The sequence below is a fragment of the Ipomoea triloba genome, chromosome 15, assembly GCF_003576645.1.
Source record: "Ipomoea triloba cultivar NCNSP0323 chromosome 15, ASM357664v1".
Classification (NCBI taxonomy): Eukaryota; Viridiplantae; Streptophyta; class Magnoliopsida; order Solanales; family Convolvulaceae; genus Ipomoea; species Ipomoea triloba.
The window spans coordinates 705,251-719,467 of NC_044930.1; the positions used below are offsets into that span (position 1 = coordinate 705,251).

Genomic DNA, 14,217 nt, shown 5'->3' on the forward strand with positions numbered 1-14,217 from the left:
TATGACGGTAGCTTTCCAGATTTTACTAAGTAATAATTACATATATTTCCGGCAAATTAATTCCTCCAAAATCATTTGACGGACGGTCCAAATGCATAGAATATCATTCTCAATTATATTTTAGATTCCACTTCTACTATATATATATATATATATATATATATATATATATATATGTATATATATACTCCTAAATTCTACTATCTTACTTATACTTTTTTATGTGACAAATAATGAAAAAAATATTTTAATTATGTAAATCTCAAAAAAAATATCTAAGATCAGATCGAACTTCACTCTACTGTTAAAAATACATCGCATCATTTCATGTTACTAAATCACAAGGTTATATTGGTATTAAATAAATATATATATATATATATATATATATATCACGGGAGGTGATTTAATATAAATGAATGATTAATATAGTTTTTATGATTGTATTATATTAATTAAGAAAAATATTAGTAAAAGTTAGAAAGGGGTATGCCACGTGTGAAGAGGTGGCATGCATGGGATGAGGCAGAGGGGCCACAGGATGCACTTGCGTCGTCAATTTTAAGAAATATCTTATATCTATCAGCTGGGGGCGGGAGCAGGGAGTGTGGGGTGGGGACCATGTGATGGAGAAAAGATGAGGAATGAAAGGCTGAGGAAAATTTATGATATTTGTTATTGTGATGTTGATGTGTTGTGTCACTTGTGTGTACTATCACTACAATAGTACTATGCTGCTTCCACTGGGATTTATTGGACCAAAAAGTAAACTATTAAAAGGAAATAAATCTTTTTTTTAGGTGGGGAGGGGGGAAGTGATTATTCTTTGAGAATATTCGGAGGAAGTAAAAAGAGAGTATAGTAAAAACTCAAATGTTATTATTAAAGGAAAATGGTCGAATAAGTTCATAAACTTTACCTAGAACATCAACTGCTTCGGATGATTTCTTTTCTTCTTTTTTTTTTTGTGCTTTTTGGTATACCAGTGAGAGATCTGTTCCAATGGCCTCCGGGCGCGGTCAAAGTCAGTAGGTTTTGGGTTTTTTAATTTAGGTCATTAAACTTTTAAAAAGTGCAATTGCACCTTTTAACATGTTATATCAGGGCAATGAGGTCCAATGCCCGGTAATTGCCATATTATTATAGGTCATTCCCATTCTGGCATCATCTCACAGGCGAAAGTCCGGCAACCAGTGACGGCCGAGTCGTCGTCGCATTCTACTAGGTGACCAGTTGGTCGCCTTCTCCGGCGAAACCTCGAAGAAAAGTGACCAACTAGTCGCCTTTCTAGGAGAAAGCGACTATATTTGGTCGCCTTCAATGGAGAAGGCGAACAGTTAGCGGTGGTCGCCTTTCGCCAGGGTTTCTCCGAAAAATGCAACCAACTGGTCGCTTTCTCTGGTAGAATGCGATCGGCGACGGTTCAGTCGTCTCCGGATTTTCGCTGTGAGTTTCTCTCGGCATCCAAACAAATTCTTAAAGTAGAGAATATGTGTGTGTGTGTGTGATGCTTCTCTATGAAAAATTAGGGTTTATACCGGTTTACTACTTAACCAAATGTTTCTACCACACACACAAAAAGTGGTAAAAACACTTACCATTTTGACGGATAAAGTTATTTCGTATTTTTTAATGAGATATATTCTTGCAGATGATATCGTCGATGTGACGTGATCATGCTCCGTGTAACTCTTAGCTTGTACATTTTTCATTATTGTATTAAATTTTTTTTTTAAAATAGACATATTTATACGTTTTAAAAAACATTTAAAACTTTCTTCACGAAGTTGATTTTTTGTTTTTTTTTTTCCAAATGAAAATGACTTATAAACAATGTGTTGTAGATATTTTTTGGATTTCTATTTGGCTTAAGGTTAAAGATAGATTGACTTAGTATAGAGGAAAATAGCAACTATATATTGAGAAGTGTTATGAATCTCCAAATTCATTTTGGTTGGATAATTATAGGTTTTTTTTAATAAAGGAAATTCACAGTTACTATTCGAGGGTGTGCACTAAGTAAATTTCTGTAAATCAAGTAGTTGATTGATGGAGAGTTGATGAAGACACAATGAAAGAAGGGATAATTGACAATGACACAAATGTGTGTGAAGGAAAAACTAGTTATTGTTTCAAACTTTCAATGATAGTTACACTGTAATAATTTAGAATAAATAATTTTTTTTTTAGTACTACTGACTTCTCACTTAGGAGAGCCACAGTTACACTATTCGACCCAGATAACAACTTACACTAGTGATTCACCAAAAGCTATGATCACTAGTAGTAAGCAATCAAAAAACATCGTAACCTTTTATTGAGTATAGTCGGAACTTCTAACCACTTTTTCGGTGATCTAAACTTGAAAACTACTAACTTCCAAATATCTAACCATGTTACAGCAATCAATAACATTACATCCTTTTTTTTTTTTGAACAAACATTACATCCTAATTTACTTATACATTTTCAGACAAAATTTGCCATCCCTAACCATCACAAATAGTCTTATCTCTTTTGGAAGTTAAGGAACATGATACCATAAGCAAACACAAAGGAGAAGAGGAGAACCCAACCAACATGCCCAACAGCAACAGCAGGAAGGAAACCATAATCAAATCCTATGTTATCTTTAAGGAACTGTTTTATTGTCACATAACCTTCTCCAGGAACCTCAACCAGGGACTCTTTATCCCCTAACAGCGACGCGACTAGCCCGTAAATTGTCCATGAAATAGGTGTTGCCCAGTAGTACCATCTCCACCACACTGGAATTTGCTGCAACAAAACCAAGAAACAAAAATGAAAAAAAAAAAAAAAAAAAAAACGAGATTTCTTGTGAAAACTGGAATGTAGGTGGCTAACTGTTCTGGGAATGAGGTAACCCGAGAAGAGGTTCCAGAAAGTGAGGAAGAAAGTCATCAAAATGGCAGCAAACTCGACTCCGGGAGTTAGTGCAACGAGCATCATTCCGAACAGCGTGAAGTAGAAGAAGCTCATGAACATGAAGTAGTAGAACCATATAAACTTGCCCGCTGTCCACTCGAATCCAATCATCGAGTATAGCAGAAGACAATACGAAATGGTCTGAACAGCAACATAGATTGCTTCTATACCAGCCTGCAAAATTTCTTAAACCACTTCTGATCTGATCGAGGTCAAAACTACATTGTCTAGGCCTTAAACGTGTGAAATGCTCGGGCTGTTACCTGAGCAAACGCGTAGGGGAGAGCCGAATACATCCCAGCACCACGTTCACGATAGAAAACCGTTCTCTCCACAGCAACCACAGCTTGCACTGAATTAGTGTTTGTAGCTCCAATGAAAATTATAGCAGAAAAGATCGCTCCCATTATGTTCTCCAGATCCTGTTGCTTTTGCCTGTAATCAACAATCTTCGTTACCTTTAATTTGATAAAAGTTCCAACATTCGAGATTGTATAACTAGGAAAAATATTCTAAACTCGCAAACTTACACTTTGTCTCCTTTGTCCCAAAAGATAATCCCAATAAAAATGCCGGTGATTATTGTTATGAACAGCCGAATGGCATTGTACTGTGGGTTCCTCCAGTAAGACCAATGTTGTTTCCAGAAACACGCTTTGCATTGTTCGACAAATGTTTGCGAGTATTTGGTTGGGAAGTGAAGGTCCTTGGAACCGAGGGGCGGGGTGCTGAGTTCTTTTACGAGTTCTTGATTCCTCCTAAAAGAATGTAAAAAGATCACATCCATTCATTCTCGAGAAAATGAGAGCACAACGAAAACAATTATCCTCGCTAAATCACAACAAATTAAAATCTAGTTTACTTACTGATAGAGTGAAGAGTTGGCATAAATGTATGCAAAATCAACTCCAATTTGTGCCTCAAATGCAGTAGCAGTGATCTCCAACATCCATGTAGCGGGATTATATCCGTCCTTGATCTTAGGAACCCCGGGCACAGCCTGCAGAAAGGGTCGATTAAACGAAAAAAAACAGTGATATTTTTGCAGTTTGGAACAAAAAACAGAATGAGAAAGAAAGAAAGAAATGAACCTCAAAGTATTCTATCAGTTTACGAGAGTTACAACCGAGTGGTCCTGCATAAATCATCTGTCCTCCTTTCTTCATCAATAGTAACTGCAAAAAAGACATCCACTTCTTATCAACACGAGCTGGACTGCAGATATACGAATGACTTCTATTTCAATGCCCCGTAAAGCTAAGCTAGAAGGATACCTCATCAAAAGCTTCAAATATGTCGATACTTGGCTGGTGAATGGTGCACACAACTGTTCTCCCGGTGTCCACTGTATTTCTTACGGTTCGCATAACAATAGCAGCAGCTCTGGCATCGAGCCCGGATGTTGGTTCGTCCATGAATATTATAGACGGGTTAGCAACCAACTCCACAGCGATTGTCAATCGTTTTCTTTGTTCAGTTGAAAGACCATCAACCCCGGGAAGACCAACTAAGGAATTTCTTATAGGATTAAGCTCAACCAGTCCCATCACTTCTTCTACAAACATCTGCACTCATACATAAACAGCACATAGTTATTTATCGATGCTCTGGACTAAAAAACGTCTTAATAGTGAATGGGAATATAGTGTGCACACCTCGCGGGTATTCTTGTTAATATCAGCAGATAGACGAAGCCAAGCAGAATAAATGACGGATTCATAAACAGTAAGATTGGGCGAATGAATATCGTTTTGTTCACAGTAACCAGTGACTCGAGCAAAAGTTGTTTGGTTCTTTGGATAACCAGAAATGCTGATGCTACCTTCGATGTATCCACTGGTCTTTCGTCCCGCTAAGACATCCATTAAGGTTGTCTTTCCAGCGCCAGTGACACCTACAAGCACTGTCAGTACCCCCGGTCTGAAAGCACCACTAACATCCCGAAGGAGCTGAAGGCGGTCTTCATTAACGCCTTCGCTCTTCATTTGCTGTTTTTGCAATGCAAATTTACCTCAATAACCGTAAAAGCAATTCAAAGGTGTTTTGGAAAGAAACTAGTGAAGAACGAAGTTGAAGATAATCGAATTAGCAGGCAAAAATAACTGCTTACAGATGGCATATCCACGTAATAGTTGATATGGTTAAAAGCAAGCGACAAGGGCTGAAAAGGAAGAACCATTCCTCTCCTAGATTGGGGAATCATCCCTACAATTTCTCGAGATATAACAATCTGGAGTGAACACTTCATAAATACAAAAGCTAGCTCTTTAATTAGTTCAAATAATTATCGTTCATATCAACTTCACTTCAGTCTGCACATAAAAACTACGGGGTATTAAACTTGTGCTGCCATACCTTCAAAAGACTCGTTTTTCTTATTTTCAACATCCTCATCCAAGAGTGCAGCCCTCGAGTCACCATAAGCTGAAACGAACAGAAGCTCGTTAATCAAGTTTGTTGGCAGCAAAGAGCTCATATTTCTTTATGATAAGATCGCCTTACGATTCAAGATAGAAAGTGCTGCTATAAATAAAGCATTGAAGAGAAGCGAAAATCCCCAGAGAGCTCCATTGCAAACCCAAAACCAGTAGTTGTCTGTTACAAAGCCTCTTGCCTTGAGAAGCGCTTTCCCTACAGTCGGTTCTTGAATTTTGGGGTATATATTAGGCTGCATAATAATAAACAATTTTTCGGTTTGTTCAGGAACTTCAAAGTTCCACAAATTTCACATACAGAAAGAACGAGTTTCAGAGAGAACTTACAGCACTCCATCTTTCGTCGAGAAACTCGTTCATGACTAATGCATTTTCCCCATAACTCATAATAGAAGCATAATAACCCCATTTCATCCATGGCCTAATGTCATCTAGATGCAGTTAAGAAAATACATTACTCTAAACGCTTTTTTTTGTAATCTCAAGGATATCAATGTGAACCAGTTTACCTATTATTATATAGAGAATCAGGCGGCTCTTCTCTGCCACCAAAGCTTAAATTTACTGAAAAGTAATTAATTACTTACTGTAAGCAATTATGAAACCGCTAAGCACGAAGACCAACAACAAGGTAAATGTAGATAAGGTGGTTGAAACCACGAGTGTTTTTCCAATTGCTGCAATGAATCGGAATAGAGAAAGAGCCGCCTGATGTGTACTAAATAACGTCAAAAAATGACAAAAGAACCTGAAACACAAAACGGGATTCGTTGTTAGTCAATCTAGTGAAACTTTGTAACAAACGTTTAGTGATCAGATAGTAATGGTAAACTCGGTGTATTGCATTCTTACCTTCCAGCAGAAGGAGCGAGACCTATTGAGTAATATGTAAAAACAATCCATATTGCCGATTCAATGAATGACAGGGGTATTTTCAAAAACCAAATTGGCAGGCAAAAGGCCCAAGCGGGATAGAACAACTGATCCCGCTGTTTAAAGAATACAGGAAGCCTCATAACTGTCATTGCTGTCTCTACCGTTCCATTAAACATCACGTTGATCAGACTGTAGAAGAGAGCCCCGTAGAATTTCCTTCCATCTTGTAGTCTGCCATATGGCATCTGTGTCCTCAAGAAAACCGAAAGGGCAAAAATGGACAAGATGGTTATCTGACAAGTTTTGAAAATGTAAACAAAAGAGTTGCGCTTCATTAGCAGCCACTCCCGTGAGAAGCATGCCTTGAGTAACTCCCAATTGGAGATACCGTACTTCCTTTTCACCAACGCGGCAGGGTGAGTTTTGGGCTTATCGTAAGGAACGCTAAGCTCATAGGCAAGCTGTTTGCCAAGATGAAATGAAGTGAAAGCCTCTGCAAATTCTGCAACTGAGATGTATCGATATGGTTGCTCTTTTCTGAGCCAATATTGTTCTTGATCATTCTTTGAGGTCACTTCTTGGAGAAAATCAGCAGTTCCCTTCCGCTCGGGACATTTAAATCCCATATTCTCAAAGAACTCAAGAACATTCTCCCTCGCACCTTGATACACAATCTGCCCTTCTGAGAGCAAGATTATGTCATCAAAAAGATCATACGTCTCGGGGGTTGGTTGGAGCAGAGAAATTACCATTGTTACATCCATAATATGAACCAACTGCCTCATATATTTTACAATTTGAAAAGTTGTGGAACTGTCTAAACCAGTCGATATTTCATCCATTAGAAGAACTTTTGCAGGTCCAACCAACATTTCTCCTGTAAACCAAGTTCGAGTAAAACTATGAAATGTTTACAAAAACACATGTATTCCTTTTTCCAAACAAAAAGTGTAGCAACTTAGTCTACTATTAACACTTTTAACTTAGAATTTATCCATTTAGAGAATTAAATCTCTCGAAAACATACCAGTGGTTAGACGCTTCTTCTGTCCACCCGAAATACCCCTCCTCATTTCATCCCCAACTATGATGTCTGCACAGATGTCTAATCCTAGAATCTGCAACAAAATTTGAGTGGTGAGAAGTCTCCTCCAAACTTAAACTCCCAAATTTAATTTTTTTTTTTTTTTTTTTAAAAAGGGATCAAGAAAAGGCAACCTTGATAATGTAATCTGTGACCAAACTGGTTTTTTGGCCAGCAACTGATATGGACTTCAAGAACGCATCAAGTTCAGATTCTGGTTTGATTCTCGCTTGCTTCTCCCGTCTCGACAGCTCTGCCAGCAATTCATACCTTGTTCCAACCCCCAAACAGCGGCCCGAGAAATCCAAAGTTTCCCTCACTGTCATCTCTCCATGGTGAAGATTAAGGTGACTAATATAAGCACATGTCTTTTGTGGGACAAATTCATGAAATTCATGGCCACAGTATGTAATTTTCCCCGTTTTCTATTCGAATTTCCACCAGTCAGAAAACAGACAATTACACCAAACAATGGCAATCATATATTCATATAATAACACTACATAAGCTTCAAAGAACTCACCTTTAAATCATCATCAAGCTTTCCTGCAAGTGCCCTCAGCAATGTTGTTTTCCCTGCACCAGGGGGGCCTAAAAGCAGTGTCATCCTGAAAACAAGCAGATTTAAGACCCAATGCAAAATTACAATGACAGTAACCGTATATAATGACCCACAGATTATATAATTCCAGAACAAAATTAAGGATTCTTTCTGGGAAATTAAGGAAAATAAATACTAAGATGTTTGGAACATAGAAAGACAAAATGAAGAATACCTTGATGGTTTGACAATGCCACTGACATCTTTGAGTATTTGAATGCTTCTTCTATTAGAAGGGGCAAGGTGAGCCATCCTCAGAACACTCTATTGTTCAATGCATGGCAAAAAACAGGAAAAGATCAATAACTAAGAAATATTGAAGCATGAACATTTTTTGTCCTCCATCAACAAAATCGTTGAAATGTCGTTCAATACAATGATATTTTGATTTTTTTTTAATACAAAGTGAGTTGATCCGTTATATTTTTATTTTTATTAAAAAAATCACAATTGAAGACCTAAATTTTGAGGAGGATGTTTTTTTTAAAAGAATAAAAGTGAATTGTCACCAATAAATCTATGACTTAAAATGAAATTAACTCAATAATAATTGATAAAATAAATATTTTTCACTGGTTTTCATCACACAAACAAATTAAATTTTAAAATTCAAAATAAAAATAAGAATTAATGGGTTGGGGGTGGGGTAAATGGGAAACCGTTTGAAAAGAGAAGCGTAGGTATTAAATTAATAATTTTTGTTTCAAAATCAAAGTGAAATGATACTCTGATCACATAAACTATTTACTAAATACTATCTTAATTGTTTGGTTAAACATTTTAAAAAAAAAATTGTTCGGTTAAACAGTTAAAAAATTAAAACAAAAAATATTTACCAACCAAAGGCTGTAACCAACAAAAGTATTAAACTTAATTACTCCGTATATTATAATTATCAGTGAAAAATGACATGAAACCAATTTACTAAATACTACTCCATATTTTTATTATATTGTTTTAAGGTAAAGTGTCCACGACCAAACTAACTAATTTCTTTTACTACTAACAAAAGTGGTTGGTAATACGCCTAATACAAAGAGACAATTTTGTAGATCTTAAAAGTGATTCAGATCAAAATAGGTACGTTTCCAATAAAAAAAAAACTCTTGTTTTCTAATATTTTTTAATATATATTTAGATATTTTAAGTTTTTCTTTTCTTATGAAATATAAAATCTTCTATATTGTTTCTTATGAAATTTATTTTTTGAAATACTTTTTTTGGACCAAACAAACAGGAAACAACAATTTAAACTTAACCAATTACCTCAATTGCATTCATGGTGGCATTAGCCAAAGTGGGCAATGCTCTATGCCCAACATGTGCCTCTCCCACCACTGACAAATGCTCATACCTTACTTCAACCTTTGGTATATTAACCCCCACCCTGCATCCATTCAAATAAATACATATAAACACCATGCATAACTAACCGAGTTTATTCGTACATATATACTCTCAAATAGTTGTTATTAATTTATTCCGTAACCAAAAAAATTTATATAGGACAAAATAAACTAATATGGTAAGGATAAAAAGATTAAAAAAAAAAATTTGAGAGCAACCCCAGTCAAGTTGGTCGTGTTGTTGACTTGGTAACTACAATGTTTCAATCGTCCCTTCGAGAGTTGCCTAGAATCACAATGTCAAATTTATTGAGTGCACTGCATTTTGGGATGGCAACAAGACGGGAAGTATACTCCCCACCCCTGTCCTCGAAACCCCGAACCCGGCCCGAGTGAGGAATCGAAAACAGTCCCATCCCCGTCCCCCCAATCAATTCTTATTCAAAATCTTAAATTAGTGTAATTTTAATTTTAAAAACTAATATATATATATATATATATATATATATATATATATGTGTGTGTGTGTGTGTGTGTGTGTGTTTATTTATTTATTTTTATTTTTATTATTAATTATAATAATTATTCGGGGACGGAGGAGATATCTCCGTCCCCATCTCAGATAAAAAATTACATATATTCCCTCGTTCCAGTTCTCCTTATCCAAAAATTTTCTCTAGTTCCCATCCCGAGGATCGAGGATTCCCCTGAAACAGACAAATTGTCATCTCTAAGTGGAGAGCCTCTCTCTATTAGTGGTAGGTTTTTCTCTTCACCAAAAAGATTAAGAAATTAAAATTCTCATAGCCAAAATACACAAAAAATTAAAGTTACCTATCAATCCTTTCCCTAAACCGTAGAAGAAAGCTGTCATTGTCTTCCTCATCACCTTTCAGTATACTCTCCATTAACACTTCCCTTTCTTGCTTCCCAAGCTTTGTGAGGTCGATTTCCTCCGCCACAAGTCCGCCGTCGCCGCCCACCGCTGCATGCTTCACCATGCCTTTCCTCATCCTTTCGAACGTCGGCAGCCGCTCGATGGCGGCCCACGGCAGCTCCTCCTCCTCCTCCCGCCGTGCGCTCCGGCCAAACACTTCCGCCGTCCCCAGCCGGAGGTTGCCGCCGGAGGCCACACTACTCCTCCTGCTACTATATGAGATTTCCCCATCATCTTCTTCCTCCAAAACCCTCGACATTTTTTTTTTGCTTCAAAGATCGATCACTTCTTTCTTGATTATACTGCAAATTAAAACTCCTCGATCGATCTTGACGTGAAAAATCCAAGATCTATAAGTGCATTGATTGTTGCTCAGCTTAACTGAGTATTATAGTATAGTAGTACAGTGTGTTTTATGACCCACATGGTTCAACTCGCCGGATGGGAGAAGCTCCGTTAGTTCATGGAAGGACTGTCATTATATATATATATATATAATGGATCAGAATTCACTATACAAAATAAATGTATAAAACTTATGTCATTAAGAAATTAACATTTATGTTTTTTCAACTTTCTAAAAATAAACGTACGTACGTGTACAGAAAATCATTACTTTAGGTATATAAATTTGGTTCATAAAAAGTTATTGCGTTAAATGTATAAATTCACTGTGGTAGGTAGAGATAACAATAAGAAATGGTGGAGAAGAGAATACATACATATACTTTACGTCCCTGAAACCTCACATCACCCATCGTCTTCATTAGAGATAAGAAATTTTTTTCCATTACCATCCATGTTTCTTTCTTGAAGAATTAAAATTCGAAAACATTCCCCATCAACACCCGGCCCCTTGTTCTCCTAAATTTTTTTCAGTCCGGCCTTGTTAGGATATGGATTGAGGATCTCATCAGAGATGAAAAGAAGTGTCATATTTAGCTGTAAGTTTATAAATTGGTGGACCATAATCATAATTAGCCATTTAAAGAGCTTTAATTTAATTTGGACCCACTTTCATAAATACTAAACAATAAAAGTCAAATTTATTAAAACTAAGGTCTTTATTTTGCATCTAAAAGATTAAGACTCACGGGATGGTTATAATTACAAAAAAAATATTAAAAGTTACTAAAATATTCATATACTAAGCAAAACACTAACTGAATGAGTTTAAAACAATTTTGTTACTTGAGAGACTAAAACAACAATCTTTTTGAAAAGTTACATTAGCAAAAGGTTAGGGATTTTAGACTAAAACAATCAATAGGAAATAATAGAAAAATTGAAAAAAAAAATGAAAAATTTCAACCACTTTAGGTTTTTTTTTTAAATAACATAAGGGCATGCAAATGTAATGCGTCTATCCAATAATAAATACATTCACACAACACACTTTAATTTGCACATGTTATATCTTTCAAAACATGCATAAGTTGACAAAAACATTTTGGAAGATGATAGTTTTGTGGATGCATGGCCGATTTTTAAAAGGTTGGTTGAAAGAAATGGGAAGTGGGACCCTTGACAAATAGTGCAATAACTAAATGATGTAAGCAAGGAAAAAAATCGAAATCCGTGGTGGAATAGGTAAAGTATTAATTTTTTTAAGGTGTTGTGTATTGGGTAAATTTAAATTTTGTGTACTAATTTAAAATTATACAATTTAAGAAAAATAATTTGTACTAAAAAGATCTTGGGCGAGCTTGACTGAATGGACAAAGATTACGAATTTAATTCTTGCTAATACTCTTTAATGCTAGATTCTTGTATATTTTAAGAGTAACAACATTAATTTCGTCGGTGGTATTTAAAAAGGTTGGTTGAAACTTTAAAGAACATCATATTAAAGAAATGGGATCTAGGACCCTCAGACAAGCACTGCAATAGTTAAGCATATGATGTAACCCATGAAAGCAAAGTCTTTTAACGAGGTTTTCTCCTCCCTGTGACCCAAAGCAAAGAAGTTTTCTTCTTGCCTTGTGACCCTAGCCGGTAAAGGACCACAAGGAGGTAAACCAGCCTAAGTTACCCATAGTGGGTTTGAGGATCAAACCTCCAACCTCCTGGTTGTAGGTAGAGCACTCTTACCACTTTACCATGAAAGCAAAGTTGATTGACGAATTCAGTACAGTGATATTGTATGCATTTTTTTTTTTGAAAGGAATAGTGGATTCTTGTATTAAAAAATTATGAATTTAATTATTGTCAATGATTGAACTTGTCACACAGTGTCCTTCTAGTTTATTTGACAATCTTATGTGTGATTTCTAAATTATTGTATAACAATGATGTTTACTTTGACAGATTTATTCTTTTGATGTTTGGTTTAAATTGCAATTTATGTTTTATATAATGGCGCTCAATATATTGTACCTAATATAACGAGTTAATTCCAACATTGGTCCTCCGACTATCATGATTTTTCACAATTAGACCTTGACTTTTAATTTGGACAATTTAGACACTTGACTATCAAAATGTTTTCAATGTTGGTCCTTCCTTCATAAATTGGTTGAGTGAACGTCAAATTTAGGGGTAAAACGGTCTTATAACATGTTCTGAGTATAATACTTCATCGTTCTCCTCTCTGCGATAGAATGAAATATCTTTCTGCATAAAGATAGATTTTGATTTTACAAATCACAATGCAAAACATTAAAAGAAAGAGCCTTTGAGTTGTTAGATTTGGCATGGGCACTGCATTTAATTACAGTATAAATTTTGATTTATGTACTTGAACGTAGAAGGTCATTGAACAATTAAGGTAAAAACATCAGTCTGAAGGTGTAAATTACAATGAATAGAAGAAGAGACATATACATATGAATTAAAGTTGTAACTCTGTAAGTCTAACCACACATCTGAAACACAGTGGAAAAGCAATGAATTTGAGAAGCCAAAGAAAGAATCAAGGGTACCCAAATAGCACGAAAATCCCTAGTAAAATGAGCCAAATAATATGAACCAGCAATAGAGCTTGACTTGATCCACCATTCCCCACATCGCAAAACCCCAATCGCACCAGTAAGTCACGCCATCAACGCCGCAAACCGAGTCAGGCCGGAAACACTTGATTGGGCAGGAAGTCGAGGGATCCAGCATGGGGCAGACGCCACTATCGTCCTCATCCGATGGCAATAGGAGCGGAATTTGCTTGACTCTACCAAGACAGATGTGAACAAACAAAAAACGACAATGAGAAGGGCGAACACGAGGAGAGAAAACAGAGGTTTCGGTGACGAAATCATGGTGAGCTTGAAGCGGAACTCACCCTTTACTGTCGATTTCCAAAATTATTATACTGAGAAACCGTAAAAATCCTTTGAAATTATCAAACCCTAAGATGAGTTTTGAGATTTTGGGCCTTTTGAGGATGAAAGAAAGGTATTTTGAGGAAGGATAGCAGTATATTACGTATAGAGAGAAGAACGACGATGTATTATACACAAAGTATATTAAAAGACTATTTTACCCCTCAATTTGACGTCCACTTAACCAGCTTGTGACGGAATGACCAACATTGGAAACATTTTGATAGTCAAGGGTCTAAATTGTCCAAATTAAAAGTCGAGATCCAATTGTGGAAAATCACGATAGTCGGAGGACCAATGCTGGAATTAACTCCTAATATAACTATATATAATTGTACTGATATCAACACTAAATTAATAAAATTGAAGTGCGTGAAATTAATCAACGCCAATAATAACTAGAAACAATAAGAATATGAGATCAAAATTAAACAATGTCAACTTTCAATTCAAGTTTGTAGGTATAATGAGCTATCTATATTTATTAGTAAGTGATAGGATTTGTCTAAACTCTAAACTAGGGCACTTGAGAACACACTTACAGTTCTAAAACGACTATCTATATTTATATTAATTAGTAAGTGATTGAATTTGCCTAAACTGTAGCACTTGAGAACTCTTGCAGTTCTAAAATGACATTGTGAATAAATGAACAATGTTTTAGGTAAGCCTATAATT

At 35.8% G+C, this 14,217-nt stretch overlaps 1 protein-coding gene across 2 annotated transcripts; it reads right to left on the reverse strand.

The window, feature by feature from the left end:
* Positions 1-2,164: 2,164 nt before the first annotated feature.
* On the reverse strand, positions 2,165-11,083 carry LOC116006211 (pleiotropic drug resistance protein 2-like). Of its 2 annotated transcripts, XM_031246510.1 has the most exons (22): positions 10,948-11,083; positions 10,123-10,697; positions 9,209-9,329; positions 8,118-8,206; positions 7,865-7,949; positions 7,476-7,766; positions 7,285-7,375; positions 7,007-7,134; positions 6,234-6,502; positions 5,969-6,129; positions 5,709-5,812; positions 5,449-5,614; positions 5,302-5,370; positions 5,057-5,151; positions 4,602-4,934; positions 4,221-4,511; positions 4,038-4,121; positions 3,813-3,946; positions 3,477-3,704; positions 3,210-3,381; positions 2,866-3,120; positions 2,165-2,778 (listed from the first exon to the last, which is right to left on the reverse strand). In XM_031246510.1, the coding sequence occupies exons 2-22, from the start codon at positions 10,482-10,484 to the stop codon at positions 2,509-2,511; spliced, it is 3,798 nt and encodes a 1,265-aa protein (XP_031102370.1). In that variant the 5' UTR covers positions 10,485-10,697; positions 10,948-11,083; the 3' UTR covers positions 2,165-2,508. The 2 variants fall into 2 exon arrangements, with proteins under 2 accessions (XP_031102370.1, XP_031102369.1); XM_031246509.1 differs by having other exon boundaries at positions 6,234-7,134.
* Positions 11,084-14,217: the final 3,134 nt, after the last annotated feature.

Bases quoted from the DNA above. Each gene is read 5' to 3' on its own strand.
- LOC116006211 (XM_031246509.1), bottom strand. From the start codon at position 10,484: ATGTCGAGGGTTTTGGAGGAAGAAGATGATGGGGAAATCTCATATAGT. The intron at 4,122-4,220 runs GTATCCTTCTAG...TCTTTTTTGCAG, and splicing joins TATTTGAAGCTTTTGATGAG to TTACTATTGATGAAGAAAGG. The intron at 2,779-2,865 runs GTTAGCCACCTA...GTTTTGTTGCAG, and splicing joins GTTACCTCATTCCCAGAACA to CAAATTCCAGTGTGGTGGAG.